We start from the raw sequence: 25005 nt of genomic DNA on the forward strand, positions 1-25005 counted from the left end.
AAAAGCTATCCCTGTTTTGGGGCTTTTGTCTTCCCATTATTTTAGGCTTTGTTCATATTTCTTATGTTAAGAGGTTGAGAGACATGCCTGCATCTCTTTGACTGCCACGGTTGTGAACTAATTAAAAAATAATGAATGGGAAATAGATTTTGCCATCAAAAATTATTTGCTTTTTGACTCTTAAGTAATTAAATACAATGACATTTTTTATTAAGTAGATCAGAACTATAAAATAAATAAGCAGAGAAAATAGATGTTAGAAAGTGATCGCAAGGAGTATGAAGAATATACCACATGCCCTAAGTGGAAAGAGACAGACTCAATTATCTGATCACCTCATGTTTATGAGGAAGTAGTCCACAAAAGAAACATCTGTGTTTAGTTTCTAATTCTGGGACAACAAAAAATGGTTTGATTATTAATATTATTAATAATAATAATAATAATAATAATAATAATAATAATAAGAAGAAGAAGAAGAAGAAGAATAACAATTAAAAATGGTATAGTAGTAACATATAACTTTAATACAAAATCTGCTACTGATTGTACAAAAATAGTTAGTATTACAAAGTGATGAAACTAAAAGAACATGTGAGGGGGGACAGCCTTAGATTTACATGCAAAATTGGTATTACTTTAAAACAAATATTTTAGAGAGTCAACTTATTAGAGTAAATTGTTATAAACAAGTTAGTACTTTTAGTTTTGAGCACTGTGATCAGTGTGTGCACATTTAGAACACTGGTGGAGTTAAATAATACCACTCCATTTGCAAATTTATCAAGGTCATTTTAATTGTGGAACAGAAGGACTCACATATTTTGTCAAGTGTCGAGTTTATTATGATATATTGCAAATACTTGCAGGAGTTAAGCAAATGGGTGTATGAACACTAATATAATTAATAAAGGCTGCTATCAATGATGCATTAGCCTGACAAAAGAAGTGGTTTTAGAGAATTTTGTATTAGAGAGATTAAATACCTGGCAATATGTTAGTGAGGAAAGAAAATCCATGGCAAAACTAATTGAGGAAAGTGAGTTAAAATAGCAACTGAGCCTTTGGGTGGATAGACACATAAAATTAAATTAAATTATCATGGAAATTATCATCAAGGACATAGAGGGTCTCCAGACTCTGGATCGATCCCAGTTTGGCTTTTTCATTGGAAGGTCATGCTTACTGAATCTAGTGGACTTCTTTGAAAAGGTCACTAAGGCAACAGATGATGTGAAAATGGTGCATACTGTCTACATACATCTGGCTAAAGCATTTCATAACATACTCGACTTAAGCATTGTCAACAAACTTACAGCACTATGTATAAACCCCTTTATACCATGCTGGGTAGCTATCTGGCTCACTGACAGGACCCTGGAGGTTAGAATTGGAGAGGCTACCTCTATAACATGGCCAGTTACCAGTGGGGTCCTCCAAAGTTCTGTTCTAGACTCACTCCTCTTGCCATCTACTTCTCAGTTGTCAAAGCCCTGTCAATGCCTCTGTCTAACCAAGTTCACAGATGATTGCAGACAAGGGAGCAGTCATTGAATCCTGCTTGGATAAGAACACCCTTCAGGGAGGTCTAACACAGACAAATGCTTGGTGGCAATGCCATGGCTTAAAACTCAGTACTAAGAAATGCACTACAATACCTTTTGGGAAATCTTCCACCCTGGGTAATTATGCCATCAATAAAACACCCCTAAACATTGATTCACTAGTCAGGAATCTGGAAACTCATGTAAATAGTAATCTATCCTTTAACAAACGTGTTCAACATAATGAAATCTTTCTATGTTGCTCAACTTACAAGCATAGGCTTGGCATTTAGGTCCAGAGAGGTCATCAAAGCACTGTACTCAGCCCTTATCAGGCACATGACTGAGTATAATGCCACCTTCGATATGTACCTGACCAGCCACATGCAGCAAATGGAACATCCACAAAGGTTCCTTGCAAAAAGAATACAGACATTAGACACAATGGCCTATACTGTTCACCTCAAATCCCTGACTCTTTTCTCTATATCATGCAGATTTCTGAGAACTGATGCTTGTCTGGCTGGCAAGGCTTTTCTGGACCCTGTTTTGATGAACCTTTTGCACAGCTGCAAAACAAACAGCATTAGAACTATTAGATTAAAAGACCTAAATTTTGTTGCAAAGTAAATAAGACATACTGGACAGACAGATATGTTTTGCAGAGAATTGCCATTTGTTGACACATGTTCCCCATCCATGTGAATTAGAGATCTTCCCTATCACTATTTAAGTGCAACTTGGACCAGTGGGTGGATAATCAGAAATTCACCCATACCCTGGCATTTATGTCTCTGATGGACAGAGGTACTCAGTAAATCACTCCCTATTTAAATCAAATTTGTGGGTCACATTTGGGTTGCACGGCTAAGATAATAAAGGCCCTAGATGTTTTTAGGCTAGTATACACTTATGAACCTACAAATGATGTTACTTCACTTGCAAGTACATTAGGACTTAAAAGAAATATGTTATAAATTATTTTGTATACAACATGAATTAATTTATATTGGTATAAAATGTTAATGTTTTATTGCACAATTTTGATTGGTGTCATTGATATTCTTAATGGGAGGATATTTAAACAATCTCACTTCTTTTAATGAATTTGTTTTGATGAAGTCTTATTTTTCTGTTGACTGATGAAATCACTTAACAGCAAATTAAAATGTTTAATACTGAGAATGTTTTTTTCCTTCTTTCCTGGAGTGGTTTGTCTGCAACAGCAATTTTGACAAAATCAGATAGACAAACATACACTGGTATGCACAATTCCTACTGATGAAGAATGCTATTCTCCATATCCCATTGTACATAAATGAGACATGAAAGTGTGATACATAAGGCTTTCCATCTTATTCCTTACACAATCAGATTTGAAGCAAGTAAAAGTTACCCGATCAACTAAGGCTAGTTATATATGGTACAGTGACATATAGGTCTTTCAGCATAATATTGGCATTTGAGTAAATATAACTCTACAGAAATTGTTTAAGCTTTGTGCCCACTTATGTTTTCCATAGCTAGTAACACTGATGCTATACTAATAAATATATTCTCTGGCAATACTTGGGCACTTTGACATATGCAAGAAATGTTGGAAGTGAAGTGACTCATCTTCAGAACTCCAGCTTCTTCATAGACTGTGACATCTTCATGGGATACTTCCAACATTTCTTCAACTTCCATCATTGGGAATACACCTGTTTATCAAAAAAAAAAATCAGATTTCCCCAAAGATACAGTGAGCTGTATGCCTAAATCTCCAAGTACTTAATAAGTTTCATTGTAAAAGTACACCAATAATGAAAGTAAAACCACCATCAGAGGTCCTAATATAAAATATCATTTAGGGCTAGTATCAACCATTACATGAAGTAAATATAATTCAACTATGAAAACATGAGGGACAAAACAACTTAACTTCCCTACCATCCAACTAAGGTAGACTATAATCTGAACCATGCTAAAATTTGTAGAGAAAATTTGGAGGATTTAGGGGTGGCATATATTCTTACAGTGGGGCTACAATGTATTCCATGACCTATGAGCAGACTAAACTTAAGGGAAGGGGGTGCAAATCAATGTGGTGAACAAATTAAGTGGTAATATATTAAGTAACTGTCTTTCAAGGATTTTGGAATCAACTAGTATACTGTGCTCATATGTTCCACCAATATAAATGTGTTGATGAAAACAGATAAGAGGTGCAAGGTTTTAAGGTACATGAAGCAGCAACCTGTGGCTATCTTGTTATTACAAGAAACTTTTGGTAGGAAAGAACACCATAACCTAGGGAAATATGGGTTTGAAGTACTATTGAATGAGTTTTAATCTTCAGGTAATCAGAGGGGAGAAGCAGTTTTGAAAATAAATGGTCTGAATAAGAAGCACAGCAGAGCTGGTATGAATCTTTGGGGAGACGCATTGGCAGTAAAAGGCTAGTGAACAGATCATCACATTATAGCAGGACCGCTGTACATTCCTCCAAGTGTTTCTCTGACGCTTGTCAAATTTTGGAAGTGTGATAATGTGGTCTTCACATATCATTTGGTTTCTGTTCAGGGAGTTTTCACATGTTTCTCTTCATATATACTTACTGAGGGTGAGTGGATTATTTCCTTTCATTTTATTTACTGTTAAGATATACCTATGGAGAGTTTATTTATTTAACATTTGTTTACTGGGAAAGTCCAACTTGGAATGAAGCCAATTGTCAGCAGAGCCACAGGGAGAAACACTCCAGGTGCATGTCTTTCTAATGTGGGACGAAACCAGAGCACCCAGAAGAAACTCACACAAACATAGGGAGGACATCCAGACTCCATACATAAGGCACCCCAGCCGAGAACCGAATCAGAAAACCTCTTACTGTGAGGCAACAATGCTACTACTGCACCACTGAGCTGTTAGTGAGTCTATGCATGTGTTGATCATTGGCAAAGATAACTGATGCAAATTAACATTGTTCTACTGCTCTAAGAAGGTTACATCAATTAAATTTTGGCTATCATTGTGGAAAACTGTGATATTACTGTATCTCTTTTTAGGCTTTATATTCTGATTGGAACTGTATTATTATTATTCGAGAGAAGATAAAGCAATTTATTGTATTACTGGTGTACTTTCAGAGATTAAAATATGATGCACATCACAGTATTTTGTATATAAATTTGCAAAATTTTATAAACTGGACAAATTAAAAATGTAATAGGTATGTTTCTTTATAAAGTTCTTACCCGGAATTATCATAAAATTACTTTGTATATAATGATGAGAGGGGAAACCTGACAGAATCTAATTCTTTGTGGTCTATACCTTTTTGGAAAAAAATCTACATCTCACAGATTTATAAAATTTATAAAGTATTTCTAGAGGAAATAGGTGGAGTTGAAGATGAATGGCAGGTTTTCAAAACAGTATGTGTAAGGATTATAGAACAGATATGTGGCTGATCCATGTATGGAAATGCAGAAGTCCAGAAAGTTATCAAATGAAAGAGGGAAGGTGTGCAGAAAAAAGTGAGAATCATAAAAGATGGATCAGGCTAAAAAAGAATACTGGTTGGTTAATGAAGAGGTTAACAGAACAGTCACAACATAAAGTACAAAGCAACAGAAGCACTCTACCAGCTTCTGCAAAGTGACTTAACACATGACACAAAGAAACTATCATGTTGCAAGGTGAAGACAGAAAAATAAATAAGACAGTATCAGATACCCCTCATAAGGAATACCAGCAACAATCTGCTCACCAGTATACAGGACATCAAAGGCAGATGGAAGGAATGTTTCCAGTAGCACCTGACTGAAGAAAATTGCATAAAAACTATAGTGTCCCAAACACAGCCGATAATGAAAGAGGAAGCAGAATCCACCCTAGAAGAAGTAAGGACAGCACTATTGAAAATTAAGTTAGGGAAAGTAGCAGGCCAGATGAGGTCACAGCAGATATGATCAAGATATTGGATGAATCAGAGATAAAATCACTCCTGAGGATACTCAATATAGAGGGAAAGGTGCATCGCAGATGACTGGGGAATAAGAATTCTTGAGCCATTGTACAAGAAGAAAGGTAGCACTTGCAGCTGTGGGCACTATGGAGGTATCAAACTCCTATCACAATGCAAGGAAGTGCTGGACAGGGTGATTAATGAATGAATATGCCAAGTAGTAGCACAACTTGACATATTTTTGCAGTAAGACTGCTGACTGAAAAGAAGCTCAAGATGAAGAATCAGTCTGTGCATTCCTAAACTTTGGGAAAGCATATGGCAAGGTCCCATGAAAGCTGATTTGGGCATTTCTGTGATGGCTTGAACTCCCAGAAATATTGTTAGAATTAGTGAAGTCAAAAATCCACCTGCAAAGAGTGATATAAGTACCTTATAGGTTAAACTTATGCCCAAAGGAGACAATCAAGAAGCATAACCACATTATACAACACTGTGGGAGACTAACTGCTCCCCATTAAGTAAACTTTCTACCCATATCCTTGGTAAAAATTTGCAAGCATCTATCCAGTCATCTAGACTGCTTGTAATGGTTGCTAGTGAAATACTTTACTTGATCTATTGAATAAATGGAGGGTATATCTTAGGTTGGGTATCTCTCATGCTATTTGCTGTTCTTGATAGGGTAATATAGGTTTATGTGTCTAAAACAGGTGTTTGCTTTATCAATGGTTCTGTTTAGGTGAGGGAGTTCAAAGCGTGCTGGGTTATTTACAACATGAAATGTCACGCCTCAAGATTCTCTATGACACTGAGTAGAGGGCAGGGCTTTCGTTCTATCAATATAGCTAAGGGTACTGAGAAGTGAGATCTTTTTGGTGAGAAAAAGTTGAATTTTGTTAAGCTGCTTTTTTGAAAATCAGCATTATATTCACTGATGGGCCTAATGAGAAATGAATAAAGTGGGGCTGTAACTTCTTTGGATCTTACCAAGATATCAAAAAGGATAAGTTGTTCACGGTATTGTTTTCTATTACCAGAGAGACATGGTTGTCAAAGAGGAGTGTGTCATCAACATACATACCCTCAAGTCTCTGATGACTATGCCAAATTAAAGTGGAATGTCATCTACATGGTAAGCAGTAGTAATACTAGATTTTCCACAGGAACTGTGATGCATGTCTTGGTGTTGAGAATAAGCCCTTGATTAATGCATTTCTTTCGTTCAGCACATGTTGTATTTCAGTACCAGAATGTGATTTGATAACTGACCACAGTTTGCAATGATCAGCAAACTTGGTTAGCTATTATCACTTGATATCAGCTATTATGTCACAGAAATATATAACGAAGAGGAGAGGACCAAGAACATAGCACTATGGGACACCAGTGGTGACATTTTGCTATATAGAGCAAATATCATACAATTTTTTGTGGTGCAAAGGAGATTAATGTCTGTTCTGCATTTTAAATTCCACCATTCTTGCTAAATAAAATCATGGTATTCTGTAGATATTAATAGAGGGCAGGATACATTCGTTCACTTTCTTAGTATGAGGAAAATTATTGGAAGGTGGATCATTTGATTCAGGTTTCTTTGTTGTCTTTCAGGATTCTTTGTTGTCACCTTTGACATAACATTTGGTTTGGTATACAGAGTGACTCAGTCATTATGGAAGACTAAATAAGGGAGTCTGATTGATATAGTTTGCAATTCTTAAATCTTTCTAGATGAGGTGATAATCACAAAAGGAGGAATTTCAAATTCAGTGAGGCTGGGCTGGATGGAAGCCAGGTAAGTATTTCCATAACAAAGTAAATTATCTGAGGGAGTTTAGGAACCATAATAAGGGTCTATATTATAACATCGAATTTTATAAAGTTCAAATGTTATAATATCGAACCAGTTTTGTTGAACGCTGAAAACAGCGAAGGAGCAGGACACTGAATTCTTTCCCAGGGAAAGAATTCGGTGGGCCGTTGCTGTGGCTTCGCTGTTTTCAGTGTTCGATATGTTGGAGCATTACAGATCGGGTTCAGGTAAGTGTGTGATTGTGTGTAGGTTTGGGGGTGGTTTAGGTGAGTTAGGGAGCGGGTCAGGTAAGTGTGCGGTTGTGTATAAGTTAGGGTTAGGGGGTGGGTTAGGTGAGCTAGGGTTAGGACACGGGTGAGGTGAGTGTGCAATAGTGACGGACCTTAGGGTTAGGGTCGGGTTAAGGTAAGTGGATAGCTAGTAGTGTATGTAAAGTTTAGTTTAGGTGTAGGATTTTAAGTGTATGTGTGTGGATTGCTGTTTTTTGTGTGTGTTTGTGTTGTGTGTATGTTTCTTGGAATAGCAATTTTTTTTTCCCTGGGAAAAGAATTGCTATTCTGACTGTTCGATGTTTGCAGATTTTGGTGTTTAGGGTTTAATATTATAAACATTCGATCTTTGTAGATTTCGATGTTACAATATAGACCCCCATAATAAGTGGCCTTAGACAAAAGTGATTTTTAGAATGCTTTATCTACCCTGGAGAAGCCCTGGAAAAAGTAGTGCTGTGCCTTAGTGAGACATGGATGTAGCTGCTATATGACTTTCAGAGACAAGTAGCTATGATCTGACCAAAAGAAGTCTGCCACATATTACACTGAAGCTTGCTGCAGGTCTTTCAGGCAAAAAATATCTTCCATTTGCTTCTGCTGCTGTATCTTGTGGATATTTTTTAGAATGCCAATAGAGTTTCCTTAACCCTGGTAGGGAATGAGAGTTTTTAGGTATGTTTTGAATAGGAGATGTCATACTCACTGCTAGAGGGCGTTGATACCTGGGTTGGATTTGCCTGATTGTTGTGTTTATTAGGGTTATGGAAGAAGTAATTTGGAAGGGTCCTTTTAGGATGAACAGCATTAGCATGGAGAACGACATGCCCTTTGGCTAATATAAAAGCAGTTGCATCAGTAGGGCTTTCTATACCTTTGTGGTTTTTTTGTATCACTGTGAAGAGGTGAGGAGGAGCACAAGCATAAAAAATGTCTTGGGCATGTGTGAGGCAAGATAAACCTGACTGGAGTATCCCATGCTTGCAGAAGGGAGAAGAGTATCCTGCAGTTTGTGTTTACCAGAAATGTAATGAGGTCCGGGATTGGTTTCCTCCATTAGTGGAAGTTTTTGTTGTCAAATGCTTGATCGCATCATCTGTGTGGAAGTAGTAGATTTCTACTATGACTGCCTACCACTAAGTTGATTTTTTCTGGGATTTAAATTGCCATATGGAGGGCTTCAATTCCAATGCCTAGTCTCACAGTTTGATAGTTACATTCTCAGTTTAAAAGAGTTTGTACCTTACAGTTTGTTGATGCACCAAACTACTGACATAGTGTCTATGTGAATGATCAAGGATTTTAGGCACTTAATGTCTGAAAGAGCTTTACTTATAAGAGGACAGCTCTGATATCATGAGTGTTGATTTTGATTTTGTAACTGAGATTTTTTGCCCTGAAAGTGCCCAATCACGCTAAAGCAGACACTATGAGAACATGCATGTGTTGTAGAGCAATAAAAAGTTTTATTACTTCCAGGTTAAGGACAAGGAGCTACATAGAAAGAGCTGCATGCACTAATGCAGTAGTATGATTTGGTTCATTATGTGGTGCTGGTAATACTGATACTGTTAGCTGAGATGCCATTGAAGGAGTTTTATGCACATGTGGTAAAAAAGGAATTGCCACTGCCTTGTTCCCTAGCACTTTGAGCATTACCTCTACCATCCTATGCCATCAAGGTTTGGTATAGAAGTGTTCAGATGGTCTTTTGTTTTGTATTACTATTTTGTACTGGTTGGTATCAAAAACATTCTGACAACTAGATTAAGTATTGAGTGTAAGAGAATGAGAAGTTATGTACCTACCATAACGTTCCATGTTAGTTGTCTTCTCTCGCCTTCTTTCTTGCTTGATCCTCGACTCCGACTCGGCACTTGCTAAGCTCGAGAGTCACTTTTACCAGCTCGAGGCAGCCCCATATCCCATGATGCAAGGCGGTAAGTACCCAGATCTCGTTTGATGACAAAGGGGCAATAGCACCTAGCATAAAAACTTCCCAAAGGAAGAAAGAAGAAGAGAAAAAACCTGCAGGATGGTAGAAGGACCAGCTCTGTATGGTCTTCAGAACTATCATTCTCTGTAGAGAAAGGTCTGTCCAGGCCTGGGGGAAGGAGGGAGGGTCGCAAGAAAGAAGGCGAGAGAAGACAACTAACATGGAACGTTATGGTAGGTACATAACTTCTCAATGTTAAGTTGTCAATCTCGCCTTCATTCTTGCTTGATGGGACGCGTCCTAGCACCTCTATCCTGGGAGGCTCAATGGAACAGACTCTTGAGGACTGTAGAGCCAAAACTGGCTCTGTCCCTGGAGGCCAAATCCAATTTGTAATGGGAAACAAAAGTATGAGGAGTGGCCCAAGTGGCCGCTGCACAAATAGTGTCTAAAGGAAGTCTAGCTTGAAAGGCTGTAGAAGTAGCTAAGCTTCTGGTTGAATGTGCTTTAGGTTTTGAGCACAGCTGTTCCCCTGAGCCGATAAATTTCAGAGATGACAGAAGAAAGCCATCTAGATAAGGTCACTTTTGAGACAGGAAGGCCTTTCTTGTTATCAGCATAGGAAACAAAGAGTTGATCGGATTTCCTGAATTGTTTTGTCCTGTCCAAATAATATCTGAGTTGGCGGTGGACATCAAGATAATGTAGTTTTTGTTCCGATCTGTTTGAATAGTTTGGAAAAAATACAGGGAGATCAATGGATTGATTCAAATTAGTCTTTGAGGCGACCTTAGGCAAAAAGGTCGGGTTAGTTCTCAATGATACTCTGTCTTTGTGGAAGACCAAATAGGGGGGCGAACAGATAGAGCATGAAGTTCAGGCAACCTCCTAGCCGATGTAATAGCTACCAGGAATAAAGTTTTCCATGACAGAAATTTCAGGGAACAAGAAACAGCTGGCTCGAAGGGGGGAAGAATCAAGGATGTCAGCACTAAATTTAGGTCCCATTGAGGAGGAGGACTCCTGACTGGAGGCTTCAGGAGGAAAATTCCTTTCAAGAAAGCTCTACTAAGCCTGTGGGACATAATGTTGTGATCTGCGAACCCGACATGAAAGTTCGAGATAGCAGCCAACTGAACTCTAACTGTGGAAGAAGAGGAGCCCGCATGAAAAATCTCCGCTAAATAATCCAAAACTGCTTGAACTGGAGCAGTGAAGGGATCAATATTCTTGGCTTTAGCCCAATAAGAAAAACGTTTCCATTTGCTTGTGTAAATCCTCCTGGTAGAGGATTTTAAGGAAGCTACTAGGATGTCTCTAACAGGGTTAGAGATCATAGGAAGCCCGGCTAAGGAAGGAAGTGGAGCAACCATGCTGTGAGGTTGAGAGAAGGGATAGACCGGTGCAGCTGACTGGATTGGTGAATCAGAAGATCTGGCACTGGGTCCAGATGCCACGGCTGTACCAAAAGGTGACGATGGAGGAACGGAAACCAAATTTGTCGAGGCCAATAAGGAGCAATGAGAATCAATTTGGCTCTCAAAACGGTTGTTTTCTGGATAACTTGAGGGATCAGAGGAAAAGCAGGAAAGGCATAAAGAAGTCCCTGGGGCCAATCCTGGGTCAGAGCGTCTCTGGGGGGATGGCCTGGCAGTGGGAAGAGAGAAAAGAAGTCTGGGCATTTGCTGTTTTGGGGAGTAGCAAAAAGATCGCAACATGGGCGACCCCATTCCAGAAAAATCTCTTCCAGTATAGATTGTTTGAGAGACCACTCATGAGGCATGAGAATAGCTCTGCTCAATCTGTCCGCTAAAATGTTGGTTTTCCCAGGGATGTGCATTGCTACCAGAAACTGATGAGAGGAGATCGCCCATTGCCAAAGTCTGAGCGCTTCTCGACACAAGGGGTAGGATTTGGTTCTGCCCTGTTTGTTGATATACCAAACTACAGACATGTTGTCTGTGTGGACTGCAATTGTCCCTACGGGAAGAGAGTCGTTGAGGGCTTGCAACGTTAAAAGCACTGCTCTCATCTCTAGGACATTTATGTGCAGGTGGTATTCGAAAGGCTGCCATGTCCCATGAACCATCCTGTCCTGATAATGACCCCCCCCACCCGATCAGGGAGGCATCCGTGGTGACAGTGGCTACGGGGGATGGGGGTACAAAGTGTCTACCTTGGTGAATCTGGGGAGAAGTGATCCACCAAGCAAGATGATTTTTGCAAATCTGTGTCACCAGAATTTGGTGATGCATTGGAAGTTGTTGATAAGACCACTGAGTGAACAACATCCATTGAAGAAGGCGCATGTAGAAGCGAGCCAGGGGAAGAAGAGTAATGGCCGCAGCCATGAGGCCTAACACCTTCAGAACCATTCTGGCCTGTACCTTCTTGTTGGCTAGAATGATCCTGACGTGACTTTGAATGTCTGAAATTCTTTGATCTGTAAGGGTAGCTGACATCCGAACAGTGTTTAAGTTTGCGCCTATGAAAGTAATAGACTGGCAGGGCAATAAGGATGATTTTTCGGAGTTGATCGAGATGCCCAATTGAGAACAAAGATTTATTGTGTAATCCCTGGCTTGAACAAGCTGATGCCTGGTGGTGGCTGAAAGGAGCCAGTCGTCGAGATACGGAAACACCTGGAAACCTTGACGTCTCAGGTGAGCCGTGACCACTGCCATACATTTGGTGAACACTCTGGGGGCTGTAGTGAGACCAAAGGGCAGGGCTCTGAACTGGAAATGACTGGACCCCAGCCGAAAGCGGAGAAATCTCCTGGAGCGTCTGTGAATTTTTATGTGATAGTACGCATCCTGAAGATCTATTGAGCACATCCAGTTGTCCTTCTGCAAGAAGGGCAGAATTGACTGAAGAGTGACCATTCGGAATCTTGTCTTTCTCACAGACTTGTTGAGTCTGCTGAGATCAATATTGGTCTCCAGTCTCCCGTCTTTTTGGGGACCAAAAGAACCTTGAGTAGATTCCGGGCTCTGAATGATCTGTTGTAACTGGCTGAATGGCTCTTTTTTGCAGTAGTTTTAAGACTTCCAACTCTGCAATTTCCCTTAGACCGGGTGGTACATCTGGAAGGGAATTTGAGTGATAGAAAGGACTTTCCTCGAAAGGAATTTTGTAACCCTCGGATATGATCGACTGTACCCATCTGTCTTGAGTGAGGGAACGCCAGGCTTCTGGGTACAGCGATAATCTTCCCCCGACTGCCTCCAAGGACGGACAGCCGGGCAACATCTCAGGGATGCTGAAAGGGCTTGTCAGAGAGAGGCTCTCTGCTTCCCTGGTTTTGTGGACCCCCTCTGCCTCTAGGGTGGCGTCTGTTGTTGTTACCCCCTCTGCCTCTAGGGGTAAACTGACCACGTGAATCCGGCGAGACTCCTTGGGATTTGCGGAACCACATTTTGCCACCCTTCTGTCCTTTGGGGTAAGGTCTAGAAGGGGTGGAAAAACGGACTCCTACGGCAGAAAGAGTTTTGCCGTCCTGCTCACACCTGGTCAACGTTTCCTTCACTTGAGGGCCAAACAAAGCTGACCCATCAAAGGGAGAGTTTGTGAAGGACGCCTTAAAGGGATCTGCAAAATTACAGAGCCGCATCCAGGCTTGGCGTCTAAGAGCCACACCTGTACCTGCGGCCCTACTCGCTCCATCAGCAGCATATGATATCAGTCGCATGGAGGAGTTAGCAATGGAGTTAAGGGTTCCTAGCTGCGAAGCAATTTTTTCTTGAGCCCCTGCAGCTGTAGGATCCTGTACTACTTCACCTAGCTCCTTAAGGATATCCCTCTGGAGTCTGGTGAAGTGACATAGGTAGTTCAGCGAACGCATAGCAAAGGTCGCTGAAGAGAACATCCACTTACCATATCTATCCATGGTCCTAGAGTCCTTATTAGGAGGATGGACAGGTACGGAAGGATCTGCAAGTTCCTTCTTAGTGGCGGCCGCCACCACCATGGCATCAGCAGGGACACCTTTTGTGAGGAATTGCTTGTCCGACGGGGCAGTAATAAATTTAGAAGGCCTCATAGGGACTGGCTCTACAGAGTCAGGAGCAGCCCACGCCTTTCGAGCAATAACCTGCATAAGGGGGTCGAAAGGCGGAGACACCCAGGAGGTGGAGGGCCGAGATCCAAACGCCTCAGGTATACTGACTCATCCTCAGAGGGATTATTGGTGGGCCAGTTTCCCTCTGTCTAAGGAGTTCTAGGATGTCTGAGAAGGAGGCATCCTCAGAGGGGATCTTGGGGATCCCTCTGACTCATCTAAGTCAGTATCTGAAGTGATAGACTCGGGGGAGTCTACGTGTTTCCTCTTACAGGTCCTCTTCCGCGGAGGATCTCCTGACAAATCAGGAGAATCCTCGGAAGAGGGGGTTCTTCCCAGTGGGGAAACCTGAGGCGGAGGATCTCTGGGTCCGGGAGCAAGAGAAGTGGCAGAGATGTCTACAGGCACCATAGAGGGAGGAGCTAAGGGAACAGACTGCTGGCTGAGTCCAGTGGCCAGCACACTCTTCATCACCTCGAAGGCTCCCCTCCCAGAGAGGTCCGAGAGAACCCGTTCCGAAGAGCCAGGAACTCCAGGACCCACCGAAAAGGAAGGCTCCAAGGCAGATGTCGGAGCCGAGCTCACCAAGGCCGAGGCTCCAAGGGGAAGAGTGGGGTCGGACAAGGGTCCGATGCCACTCACCCCCTCGGAGGAGACCAGGGAAGCCCGACCACCGAATCCCTCTAAGGAAGGTCTCGAAGAGGAGATAAGAGTAGAGGCTGAAGGAGCAGAAGGGGGTATCTGTCCCTCAGCCGTAGCAGAAACTATTCCCGAAGACTCCAACTCCAAACTCTGGGGTAGAGTCGAAGGAGGAACTGCAATGGGGTGTGGACTAATAGTCGTCTGTTGAGACGGACTATGTAGCATTTAGGCCAGTGCCTGTGACTTTAATAATCTACTGACCACTCTCTCTAAATCATGGTCAGAAAGCCTGGATGACCTGGAAGATCGGCTCCGATGGCTCTGTTCTGAGAGGAGAGGAGAAGCCGGAGCCGAGAGTATCGGCTCCAAGGAAGGGGACCTAGACCTCTTCCTCGAAGGAACCATCGGAGCCGATGAAACTATAGCAGCTGTCGGAGCCGACAACTTCTCGGCACCGACAGATAGTTTCAATGCATCGGCTCCGGCCGGAGCCGATACAGACTTAAAGGTAAGTGTGTCGGAGCTGATCGGCGCCGACACCGAAGCCTGAGCCACATGGTGATCGGAACCGATCGGAGCCGACACCGAAGTGGTCGAACCAGAATCGGCACCGATAGCCATCGGTGCCGAAGGTTTGTGTAAACCAGAGTCGGCTCCAGCCGGAGCCGATCTCAACTCTGAAAGAGTCGGAGCCGAGGCCGCAGGCTTGGACACAGAAGCCTGGGCCTTGGAAGACTTAGAAGTCTTAGATGGAGCCAACTTAGCCGGAGAGCCCTCCGGCAAGAAGGCCCTCAAAATGAGCTTATTTCTCCTTTCCTGCAGGACTCTCTGGCTAAAAGAATGACAAATCGCACAGGAGTCCTGCAGGTGGAGAGGTCCCAGGCAGTAAAGGCAAGAAGTGTGACCGTCTGTCAGAGACATTTTCTGACAGCACGAGTCACACTTCTTAAAGCCTGAGACCCTTTCCTTAGACATGTTGTAACACACTCACACAACACCTGTCCAAGAATTTTACAATCCCAAAAGGGAAAAAATAAAATTTTGTCTCACAAACACACACACACCCTAACAAGGGGGGGGGGGTGGGATGGGAGAAGGCCTGACTAAAAAGTTTTAGAAGAGAGGGAAATTTAGTCAGGAAAGGACTAAAACTAGTCTAAAATTATTAATTTTAACTACAAATATAACTTTAAACTGAAAAAGGGGCAAAAGTATTAGTGTATGAATCACTTACCAGGAGCTGGTAAAAGGAGGACCTCATCAGCGGCGGCAAAGCGAGATCTGGGTACTTACCGCCTTGCATCATGGGATATGGGGCTGCCACGAGCTGGTAAAAGTGACTCTCGAGCTTAGCAAGTGCCGAGTCGGAGCCGAGGATCGGCTCCGAACCCATCAAGCAAGAATGAAGGCGAGATTGACAACTTAACATCTGCATCTTACTTGTATTTATGGTACTACTCATTCTGGACTGTGATTGAGTCCTGATTAATGAGTCGTTTGTGATGACATTGTAAGGAGGAGTTGATCCTGATATGTAAACACAATAGTTCCTTGTTGCCTTTGTGGCGCTACTACTGTTGCTATTCATTTCGCAAAAAAACAAGGACTGTAGTGAGAATGTAGATCAGATATCTGTACTGGTAAGGATTAGGCAAAGTCATTAAGCCACTCGGATCAAAAATGGACCTGAGGTACTGCATATGTTTTGTTTCCAATAAGAAAATCAAGTAATAACTTTGACATACTTGATTCAGTAGAACATCTTAGATGGCTCTTTTATGTAGATTAGCATCTTTCTTTCAGTCTTTTGACAAGATGGGACATCCAGAAGGGTCTTTTGTCACTGGAAGATTTGGATAAGGGGAACTGTACCACCTCTAAAAATTATATCCATTAACCACTTATCCATTAAGATTTTGAACCACTTGCATGTAACTTCAACAGATTGCTTCCAGAGGAGAGTAATAGGGGAAGGCTTCAGGGATGGTGTTAGCCTTTCAAGAATCACCTGGTACCTTCTGAGGAGGTATTGCATGATTGTTTGACTCTATCCCTTCCCTGTCATTCTTGGCAAGTTTTGACCATGTCAGAATAACATCAAATGATGACTCCTCTGTGTTCTTGGGAAAGATAATTGAGGATGCTGGAATTTGATTCTCTGCTGTTCCAGATTTTAGGTGCCTCCTTACTTCCTCATTGAACAGAAAAGGGTTGAAAAATGTAAAGAATATGAAGGCATTCCTAATGTTTTCTGAGCTAAGTGTGATGACACAAAGAAATGCCTGTTCCTATAGCCCTGGTTGAATTTTCAGCTGTAGCATAGGCTACAATTATGGCATGTTTAATGATAATGGATCACATGACAATGAAGCCCTGAATTTCATCTTTTACTCCACCTTCTGGCTGATTCTTGACTACATGGTTCATTTTGTTCATTAGGTTCCACTGAGATAATATCCACAAGTGTCATTCATATCATGGTTGAGGAGGCAAAAAAATGCATTTTCCTATCTAGTCCATTGTCCTGGATTCCCTCTCTGGAGGGAGGGCAAAATACCTCTGAGTCACAGGGACCCTTTTCCAGGTTACTGCACTTATGACTGAGGCACAATTAGGGGTACTGAACCAAAGCAACAAAGCAAAGGAGAGAAGTTTTTCCACCCTTTAGAGAATAGCACCAATTATGTCTTAGTTCTCTCAGGCTATCTTAATTTTATATGTTCAACAAGGGCTGGGCCACCCACAAGGTCTGAGGCTATATATACTGGCTTCAAACGTTTTTGAGGTGATAGAATGAAATCAGTTGGGCATTTTTTTCCTGCATGAGCTGGAGAAATTTGCCAAATTCATGATCCCTGTGGGTGACCAAGTATAGACCCATCCTTTTTGTCATAGATTTCATTTGTTAGAAATTCCTCTTGGACTTCGAAGTATCTAGTTTTGGTAGTGGGCTTTCAAGACCACTTCAGGGAGGACTGTGACTCTGTTGATTGGGCCAGGGGCTTTTGCAGAGAGAGAGCTGATGATGCACAGGGGATGCATCTGAACAGCAAGTGTGGGGCAGTTTGCTGCTGGGGTAATATGGATAGTGCCTGTAATGGTATCAAACCTGGCAATGTCTGATGAATGGATTCCAGATGGGACTGCAAGAAGTACCTGCTGCAATGAAGGCCCAGCTTGTGGCATGGCCTATGAGGTTGCCAGAATCTGGAATTCTTGCCAACTACAGATGCTGCTAGTATGCCACAATGTAACACAATATAACCTGTTACAGCATCGGAGTTAACAATGCTGAATACTGCAGCTGTAGTGGTACTGGCTTGTTGGGTCTTATGTGAAGCACAAACGTTGAGCTATCAGCTCCAGCCCTCTTGATGGTAGCAGTTTTCCCATGTATTTATGTATTTACTTGTTAATGATTAGATAAGCACACCGAACAAATCTTGTTAAGTAACTTGCTTAGAGTCACACAGTGGGCACAATGATACTTGAAACAATCAAACACTATATCTCATGTATAGGAAGCAGATCATCAATACCTGTGAGCATCAGTAACTGTCAGATATCCAGATTTCCATGCCAATGCTGTAAAAAAGGATGATGCATGGGGAACGTACCAAAAATATTCATATGCTGAAAGCCATAGAGTCTTGTTAATGGTATTCTGCAACAGTGGGGGACATGGCAATTACTCTGCCACTACTGCTCACATGTCCCACACCAACTTCTTCCACTCTACCTGTGATGGAGGAGTAAGGGATGTCTGGGCCCTGTGGAAGGCTTTCTTGGCTCCAGTACCATATCCTAAGAAACCAAAGGTCCTTATTATCAGTCTGTTGGTATTAGTAAAGTTGATTTCATTGTCAGATGTTTGGCATTGAGTGTTGCCGAATGCATATATCTTCAGCATCAGAAATTCTATGCCAGGTCCACATGTTTCCAACTTGTATAAAGAAAGTAGAAGATTAATGAAGGTACCTTTTAATGACTACCTTGACATTTTGCTTGCATATACATTCTTAGGTTCCTAGGTAAGTACTAGGCTAGCTGCCTTGTGGGCTATTTTAAGCCTAGCCATTTTGCCTCAAACGTGAGAATCAACTCTGTACCATGTGTTTCTGAAGTAAAAGCCTTAACCATTATGCCAACCCCAACTCATTCTGTAGGGATGTGGTGGGTGTGATTTGGAAGGGCCTGAGTTGGTATCAAAAGACTGTGCAGGCAATTTGTAGCAGCCAGTGAGGAGAAGTATAAAGTATAAAAGTCTGTTTAGATACTTTTATGCTTGACATAAACAATAATTTTTAGGCATGTGAACAGTCAGGAATTTGTATTGATTAGGGACACTAATTCTATCTGAGGAGCAGAGACCTGGTGTACAGGAGTACTAAATACTTGCTTTGGTTCAACGTAATTGAAATTATGGTTTTCTTGATAAGAAGATAATTATAATCCTAATCTACATAATTGTCCTACTATTGTACACTGGAGCATTTGTGATATTTTACTAAATTGCTGGAAGAATATTCAGAAGTGGCACTTTTGCTAAGGAAAATTTAGTTTATTGAGATGCATGGAGACCTATCCTGGTTGGCATTTATGTCTGTAAAGTAAAGACTAATACCAAAGGCTTAAAGTCTTCAATGATTTAACAAAGTATCCATTCAGGTTTTAGTTGATAGCTTATTTATGCTTTCCTTCTGTCATTCATTTCTTCTTTCTCTCTGTTTCTGTCATTGCAATATAGTACTGTGACTGTTGTGTAGAGGTAAATATTTCAGTGTGAACTATTTTGAAAATAGGATGTTACTGCGACATCTAAATTTCATTTCAAGCAAGAAGTTCAGTTCAGATATTATGTGATATTTTGCTTGGTAGTGGTTCAAATGCCACTGTAAGTCCTACCAACATGTCTCCACCATTTTTTTAATAAGCAGTTTGATGCATGCTCTTTTTAGCTAGAGAATAATTGCAAACTACATACCACCTGATGTGGCTGATGCAGTCATGGTACGCGAATTGGAGTCAGAATCGCTGTTCATATCAAAGTTATTAAAGAACCATTTTACTTTAAAACCAGGAAGTGGAACTTTTGGCTGGCAGGTTAAAGTAAAAGAATCTCTCTCAGAAACTCTTGCATTTGTTGATGTTAGGTTAACATTTGCTGCAAAAGAAAATGGAAATAGATTAGTTTCTGTTCATGAGTATTTGCATATTACATTGTTATTAACATCTATAATATCTTTAAATTGTCATCTGGCAGTGCAGAATATTAAAGTTGCATGATGCTAAATGATATCATCTTGTTATCATGATTTAGGTTTGATTTTCTCCTTTTCCACTTAAATACAAAATCATCTAGAGCAAGTCTCTCCATCCATCCATACACTATATTAGTGCAACTCTGATACTGCAGTTTTGCCTTGTTGATCTTAGTAAAAAAAAGAGGACTTGTTCATTGATTCATTCTTGCCTTATAACTCACATGGATGTCTCTGTTTACATAAAACAACATGATAAGAATTTTGTAATGATTCTGCTATGTAGAACTGCATGTGCTTTTTACATGATATGTATAGTTGTAAAATAAACTATTTGTTCTGATAACTAAAGGCTTCAATGACAAATACAAACTACTGCGCTAACTCATCTGATCAGTGTTTTGCCTACAGATTCTAATTGATAAAAAACAAATTTTGTTATACAGTTTGCTGAAAAACACATATATTATTGTCAAGCTTACAGTCTAATGACATTGGATAATCCTGATTATAACAAAATGTAAATATGTCTTACCACATATTCTTGCATCTCAAGATTATTTTTGAAGGTAGTTAATGACCGTAGTTAATGATTGACTTGTTCTGATTGTAAAGGGAGGCATATTCCATAATCATAGAAGGTATTGCGTAATTCATCTGTCATATTTTCCTATTATTTTTGTGTTATGCTAACTAATTTGGTCTTAGATTCCTCACTAGTGCTTTACAGGCATAGGCTTTGAAACAAAATTGAATTACACTTTTGCTCATAGACTAGGGAAATGCCACCTGCAAGTAACACATAAGAAGCATAATAAATTAACAACATTCAAAGCTGTTTCAAATAATTCAACTTGTTTAAAATTATAATTTCTTTTAGTAATATTTATACCTTCTCACATTATTTCATGTGCTTCTTGGAAGTTTACAAAATGGCACATCATATTCTGCAATTAGTCAGATTAGTGAAGCATAAATTGGTTTAGTGATTTCCTTGAAGTGACTAGATACTCCAATCCTCATAATCAGACTAGAAACCACAACTTCTCCCATATCACAGCCAATAGAAAGCCAAGTGACTTCCTTCTACTAAGCCTAAATATTAGAAGTATATCCAACAAAGTCCATGAACTCCATGCCACCATAGACTTGTACTCCCCAGATACAGTCATCCTGACAGAAACCTGGCTAAAACCTCACATTACCAGTGAGCAAATCCTCCCTACCAGTTACGGCATACTAAGAGTAGACCAGCTAAATAAGAAAGGAGGCAGTGTAGCTATAATATTTAAATAGCATCTAAACATCCAGATCATAAAATCAGCTCCACAAATAGGCAATGAAGAAATAATATATACCAACCTCAAAATAAACCAAAACAAAACCATCAACATAATTGGATGCTACTTCACACCTGGCCAAAACATCCCTCCACTAGAAAACCTCCTCAGCTGGTCTACCCACCATCTCCCCCAAGAAACTATATTTTTAGGTGATTTCAATATTGACTGGCAATCCTGTTCTGGCAACTATCCAACCCATCATGTAAACATTCATGGCTTCATCCAACTAGTCCAGTCGCCATTCAGGATAAATAAAAACTCCAGCAAGCACACTACCCTGGATTGGATACTAGTCAGTATGAGCCCCCAGTCATATATAACAGACTGCTTATCAGATAGCCTCAGTGATCACTCCCTAACATTCCTACTCAATAAATACCTAGACCAAGCTAAACCTGTCATCTACCGTCAAATACATAAAAAACTAAACTTTAACCTACTCACATTCATCAAATCCCTCAAAGAATGTAACTGTTGGTGTCTTGCTCTTATACTTGGTGGCTTTGCAGTTGCCCGCCCCTACTGTGACACACCTCCCAGTCTAGTGTCATTAGCTCATTCTGCTTAATACAGAGAGAACATTTGATAAGGCCTTCTGTTCCTCCTTTTTCCCTTTCAAAAAGTAAAACAAAACTTTTTTTTTTCTCTTTCGCCTGAACCTTCTTGTGTTCTGACTGTCCTTCTCAAACATTTTGGAAATATACAGTATATTTCAGAGCATTTGTTATAACTGTATTTGCTATAACTGATTTAAGTATTTTTTCTGGCTTTTTGATTATTTACTGCTCAGCGACTGCATTTTAGCCTGTTTATACAGCTCTGCATTCTATTTAAACTCTTTTTCTGTTGGTTAACTGTTTTGCACTTTTAAAAGTTAGTTGTTGCTTAATTTTACCTGTAGGCTAACACACTCAAGTCGCTAGCCGCTTAAAGCATTTATAGCATTTACTGTTTGTTTTTCCTCTGTTTTCTGCAAAAAAAAAAAAAAATCTTGTTTTCCCGCCTTACTGAACTAGAATAGTCCAGTCTTCAGAGTTTGCTGATCTCTGGGCTTTGTCTTGGTTCCTGTGCTATTCCATATCCTTATTTGGATAAAAGGAAGCATCTTTGTTCACCAGTGGGAGTGGGGAGCACTGAGCGGCCTATTTGTCCCAAGAGGAGTGGTTCCAGCCAGAAACTTGTAGTCTATTGGCCATTTTGGGTCAATTCCTAGCTCTTTTCAGCCCCCTGTAATAAGGCCCGCTTTAGCATGCTTTTTCGCTTGTATTCAACTCAGCACAGCTCCTCGTGGTCTCCTGCAGAGTTCTATAAGCAGCAGAGAGCAAAAGAGTGACTTTTTCCTGATTTAAGTATTTTTTTCTGGCTTTTTGATTATTTACTGCTCAGCGACTGCTTTTTCGCCTGTTTATACAGCTCTGCATTCTATTTAAACTGTTTTTGTGTTGATTAACTGTTTTGCACTTTTAAAAAAGTTATTTGTTGCTTAATTTTACCTGTAGGCTAACACACTCAAGTGTGCTAGTCATTTAAAAGCATTTATAGCATTTACTGTCTGTTTTTCTTCTGTTTTCTGCAAAAATGAAAAAAACAAAAAACAAAAAAAAAATCTTGTTTTCCCGCCTTACTGAACTAGAATAGTCCAGTCTTCAGAGTTTGCTGACCTCTGGGCTTTGTCTTGGTTCCTGTGCTATTCCATATCCTTATTTGGATAAAAGGAAGCGTCTTTGTTCACCAGTGGGAGTGGGGAGCACTGAGCGGCCTATTTGTCCCAAGAGGAGTGGTTCCAGCCAGAAACTTGTAGTCTATTGGCCATTTTGGGTCAATTCCTAGCTCTTTTCAGCCCCCTGTAATAAAGCCCGCTTTAGCACGCTTTTTCGCTTGTATTCAACTCAGCACAGCTCCTCGTGGTGTCCTGCAGAGTTCTATAAGCAGCAGAGAGCAAAAGAGTGACTTTTTCCTGATTTAAGTATTTTTTTCTGGCTTTTTGATTATTTACTGCTCAGCGACAGCTTTTTCGCCTGTTTATACAGCTCTGCATTCTATTTAAACTGTTTTTGTGTTGATTAACTGTTTTGCTCTTTTAAAAAAGTTATTTGTTGCTTAATTTTACCTGTAGGCTAACACACTCAAGTGCGCTAGCCGTTTAAAGCATTTATAGCATTTACTGTCTGTTTTTCCTCTGTTTTCTGCAAAAAAAAAAAAAAAAAAAAAAAATCTTGTTTTCCCGCCTTACTGAACTAGAATAGTCCAGTCTTCAGAGTTTGCTGATCTCTGGGCTTTGGCTTGGTTCCTGTGCTATTCCATATCCTTATTTGGATAAAGGGAAGCTTCTTTGTTCACCAGTGGGAGTGGGGAGCACTGAGCAGCCTATTTGTCCCTAGAGCAGTGGTTCCAGCCAGAAACTTGTAGTCTATTGGCCATTTTGGGTCAATTCCTAGCTCTTTTCAACCCCCTGCTATAAAGCCCGCTTTTGTGTGATTTAGCGCAGAGTTGCCCATAGAGCACCATCGGGCAGCGCCGGTTAAACAAGGTTAAACTATTTCTGGCTCCGTAAAGTCTGCTCTTCAATTTTTCCCTTAGAACTTCTCTACTTGCAATCTAAACAGTCTATTCTCTATCTCAAAAGCTCAGCACTTGCTCCTAAAGCATTTTTATATAGGTAAAGTACTTGTATACTAAACAAAGTACTACATTAGCCTAGAATCCCCTTGAGTACCCATCTCCCTATAGGTCCCTTCTGATTCAGTTACACAGCATACTTTTTCACTTTTTCTAGCATGTCGAAGGGTCAGTTGCTAGCGTCCTCTCCTGTTCAGCTGGTGAATCTGGGCATCTTGAGGCAATGTTACAATTGCCTCATGTACACAGACAACCCACTCCTTCTCCCACAGAACACAAATACATGTGAGAGATGCAACTATATAGCCAAACTGGAGGCTGAGCTCTCTCAACTCAGGACTGGCAAGACCAGACAGGAGGAGAAGGAAACCACGCACACCACAAACCCAGTTTCACATAGAACTATCACAACTGCAAAACAAACACATAAACACACAAAGACATACTCGGAGGCACTGATCAAAAATCTACCAAAACTACAGAGGCCTCCAAAGCAGACACCCAAGCAACTGCCACCTCAAGACATAAGACATGCAACACATAGTTCTCAAAGTCAGTGTGCTAAACAGTCACAGCCCTTAAGGCAAACACAATGCCCGACACACTTGTTATAGGTGACTCCATAGTCAGACACACTGACGTCCCACTCACCAGACTGAACAAGGAAAAGATCACAGTAAGCTGCCTGTCAGGCGCTAGAATCATCACATAACACAAGCACTCAGGTCACTCCACAGCAAGTACAAGTATGACTCAGTCATTGTCCATGCCGGTGTGAACGACCTGAGACGTACCTCCCTGGACTACATGAAAAGAGACATAGAGGAGCTCTCAGATTATGTAGCCCAGGCCGGTATGACCCTGACCCTGAGCAGTATCCTACCCTCACCAAGAATGATGCCACAATACAGAGATAAAATGATCAGCTTTAATAATTGGCTTAATTACTGGTGTCATTCTAAGGGATCCAATGTCTGTCTGCCTGGGATGACATGCTTGACAAGCCACGCTGCTTGCAAGGGACGGCTTGCACCTGTCACCCCTGGGCTTCCGGATATTGGCAAAGGCTCTTGCCACCCCATAGTGCCTTTTTAGGCAAGGCTCAAATGATAAACCTACCGCCTAGAAAACAAAAATGGAGAAAACTAAGGGTAATACTGCTCAATGCCAGAAGTCTAAACCTCAAGATGCACGCCCTCAAGCCCTCCTCAGTATGGAGAACATTGATGTCTGTGCTGTGACTGAAACCTGGTTCAAGGCTCCTGAGAGCACCCCAGCACTATCAGGTTATACCTCATATCATGCGTTCCGCCCCAAAATCCGGACCGAACCACAAAAGGAGGGGGAGTATCCATATTCATAAAGGATACCCACACCTCCAGGTTAGTGGCAATGCACGAAGCATCGGCGACCATCCAGGTGCAATTAACCATAGGTAAAACTGCCCTACAGTTTGTAACATGCTACAGACCACCTTCTCAAACTCTGGAAACCCACACAGCCTTCCTGAAGACACTGGAGAGTATGAATGTCTCTCCAAACACCATCATATTGGGTGACTTCAAC

General features: G+C 41.0%; 1 protein-coding gene across 1 annotated transcript in view; it reads right to left on the minus strand.

The window, feature by feature from the left end:
* Positions 1-25005, minus strand: part of LOC122794948 (adhesion G protein-coupled receptor F5-like) — a 719027-nt gene that overhangs the window by 440458 nt on the left and 253564 nt on the right. Inside the window, exon 5 of the mRNA XM_044063541.1 lies at positions 19201-19380. Within this exon, the coding sequence (XP_043919476.1) occupies positions 19201-19380 (180 nt within the window). The remainder of the gene's footprint in view (positions 1-19200; positions 19381-25005) is intronic.

Source organism: Protopterus annectens, chromosome 2.part1, assembly GCF_019279795.1.
Source record: "Protopterus annectens isolate FY-2018-M chromosome 2.part1, PAN1.0, whole genome shotgun sequence".
NCBI lineage: Eukaryota > Metazoa > Chordata > Ceratodontiformes > Protopteridae > Protopterus > Protopterus annectens.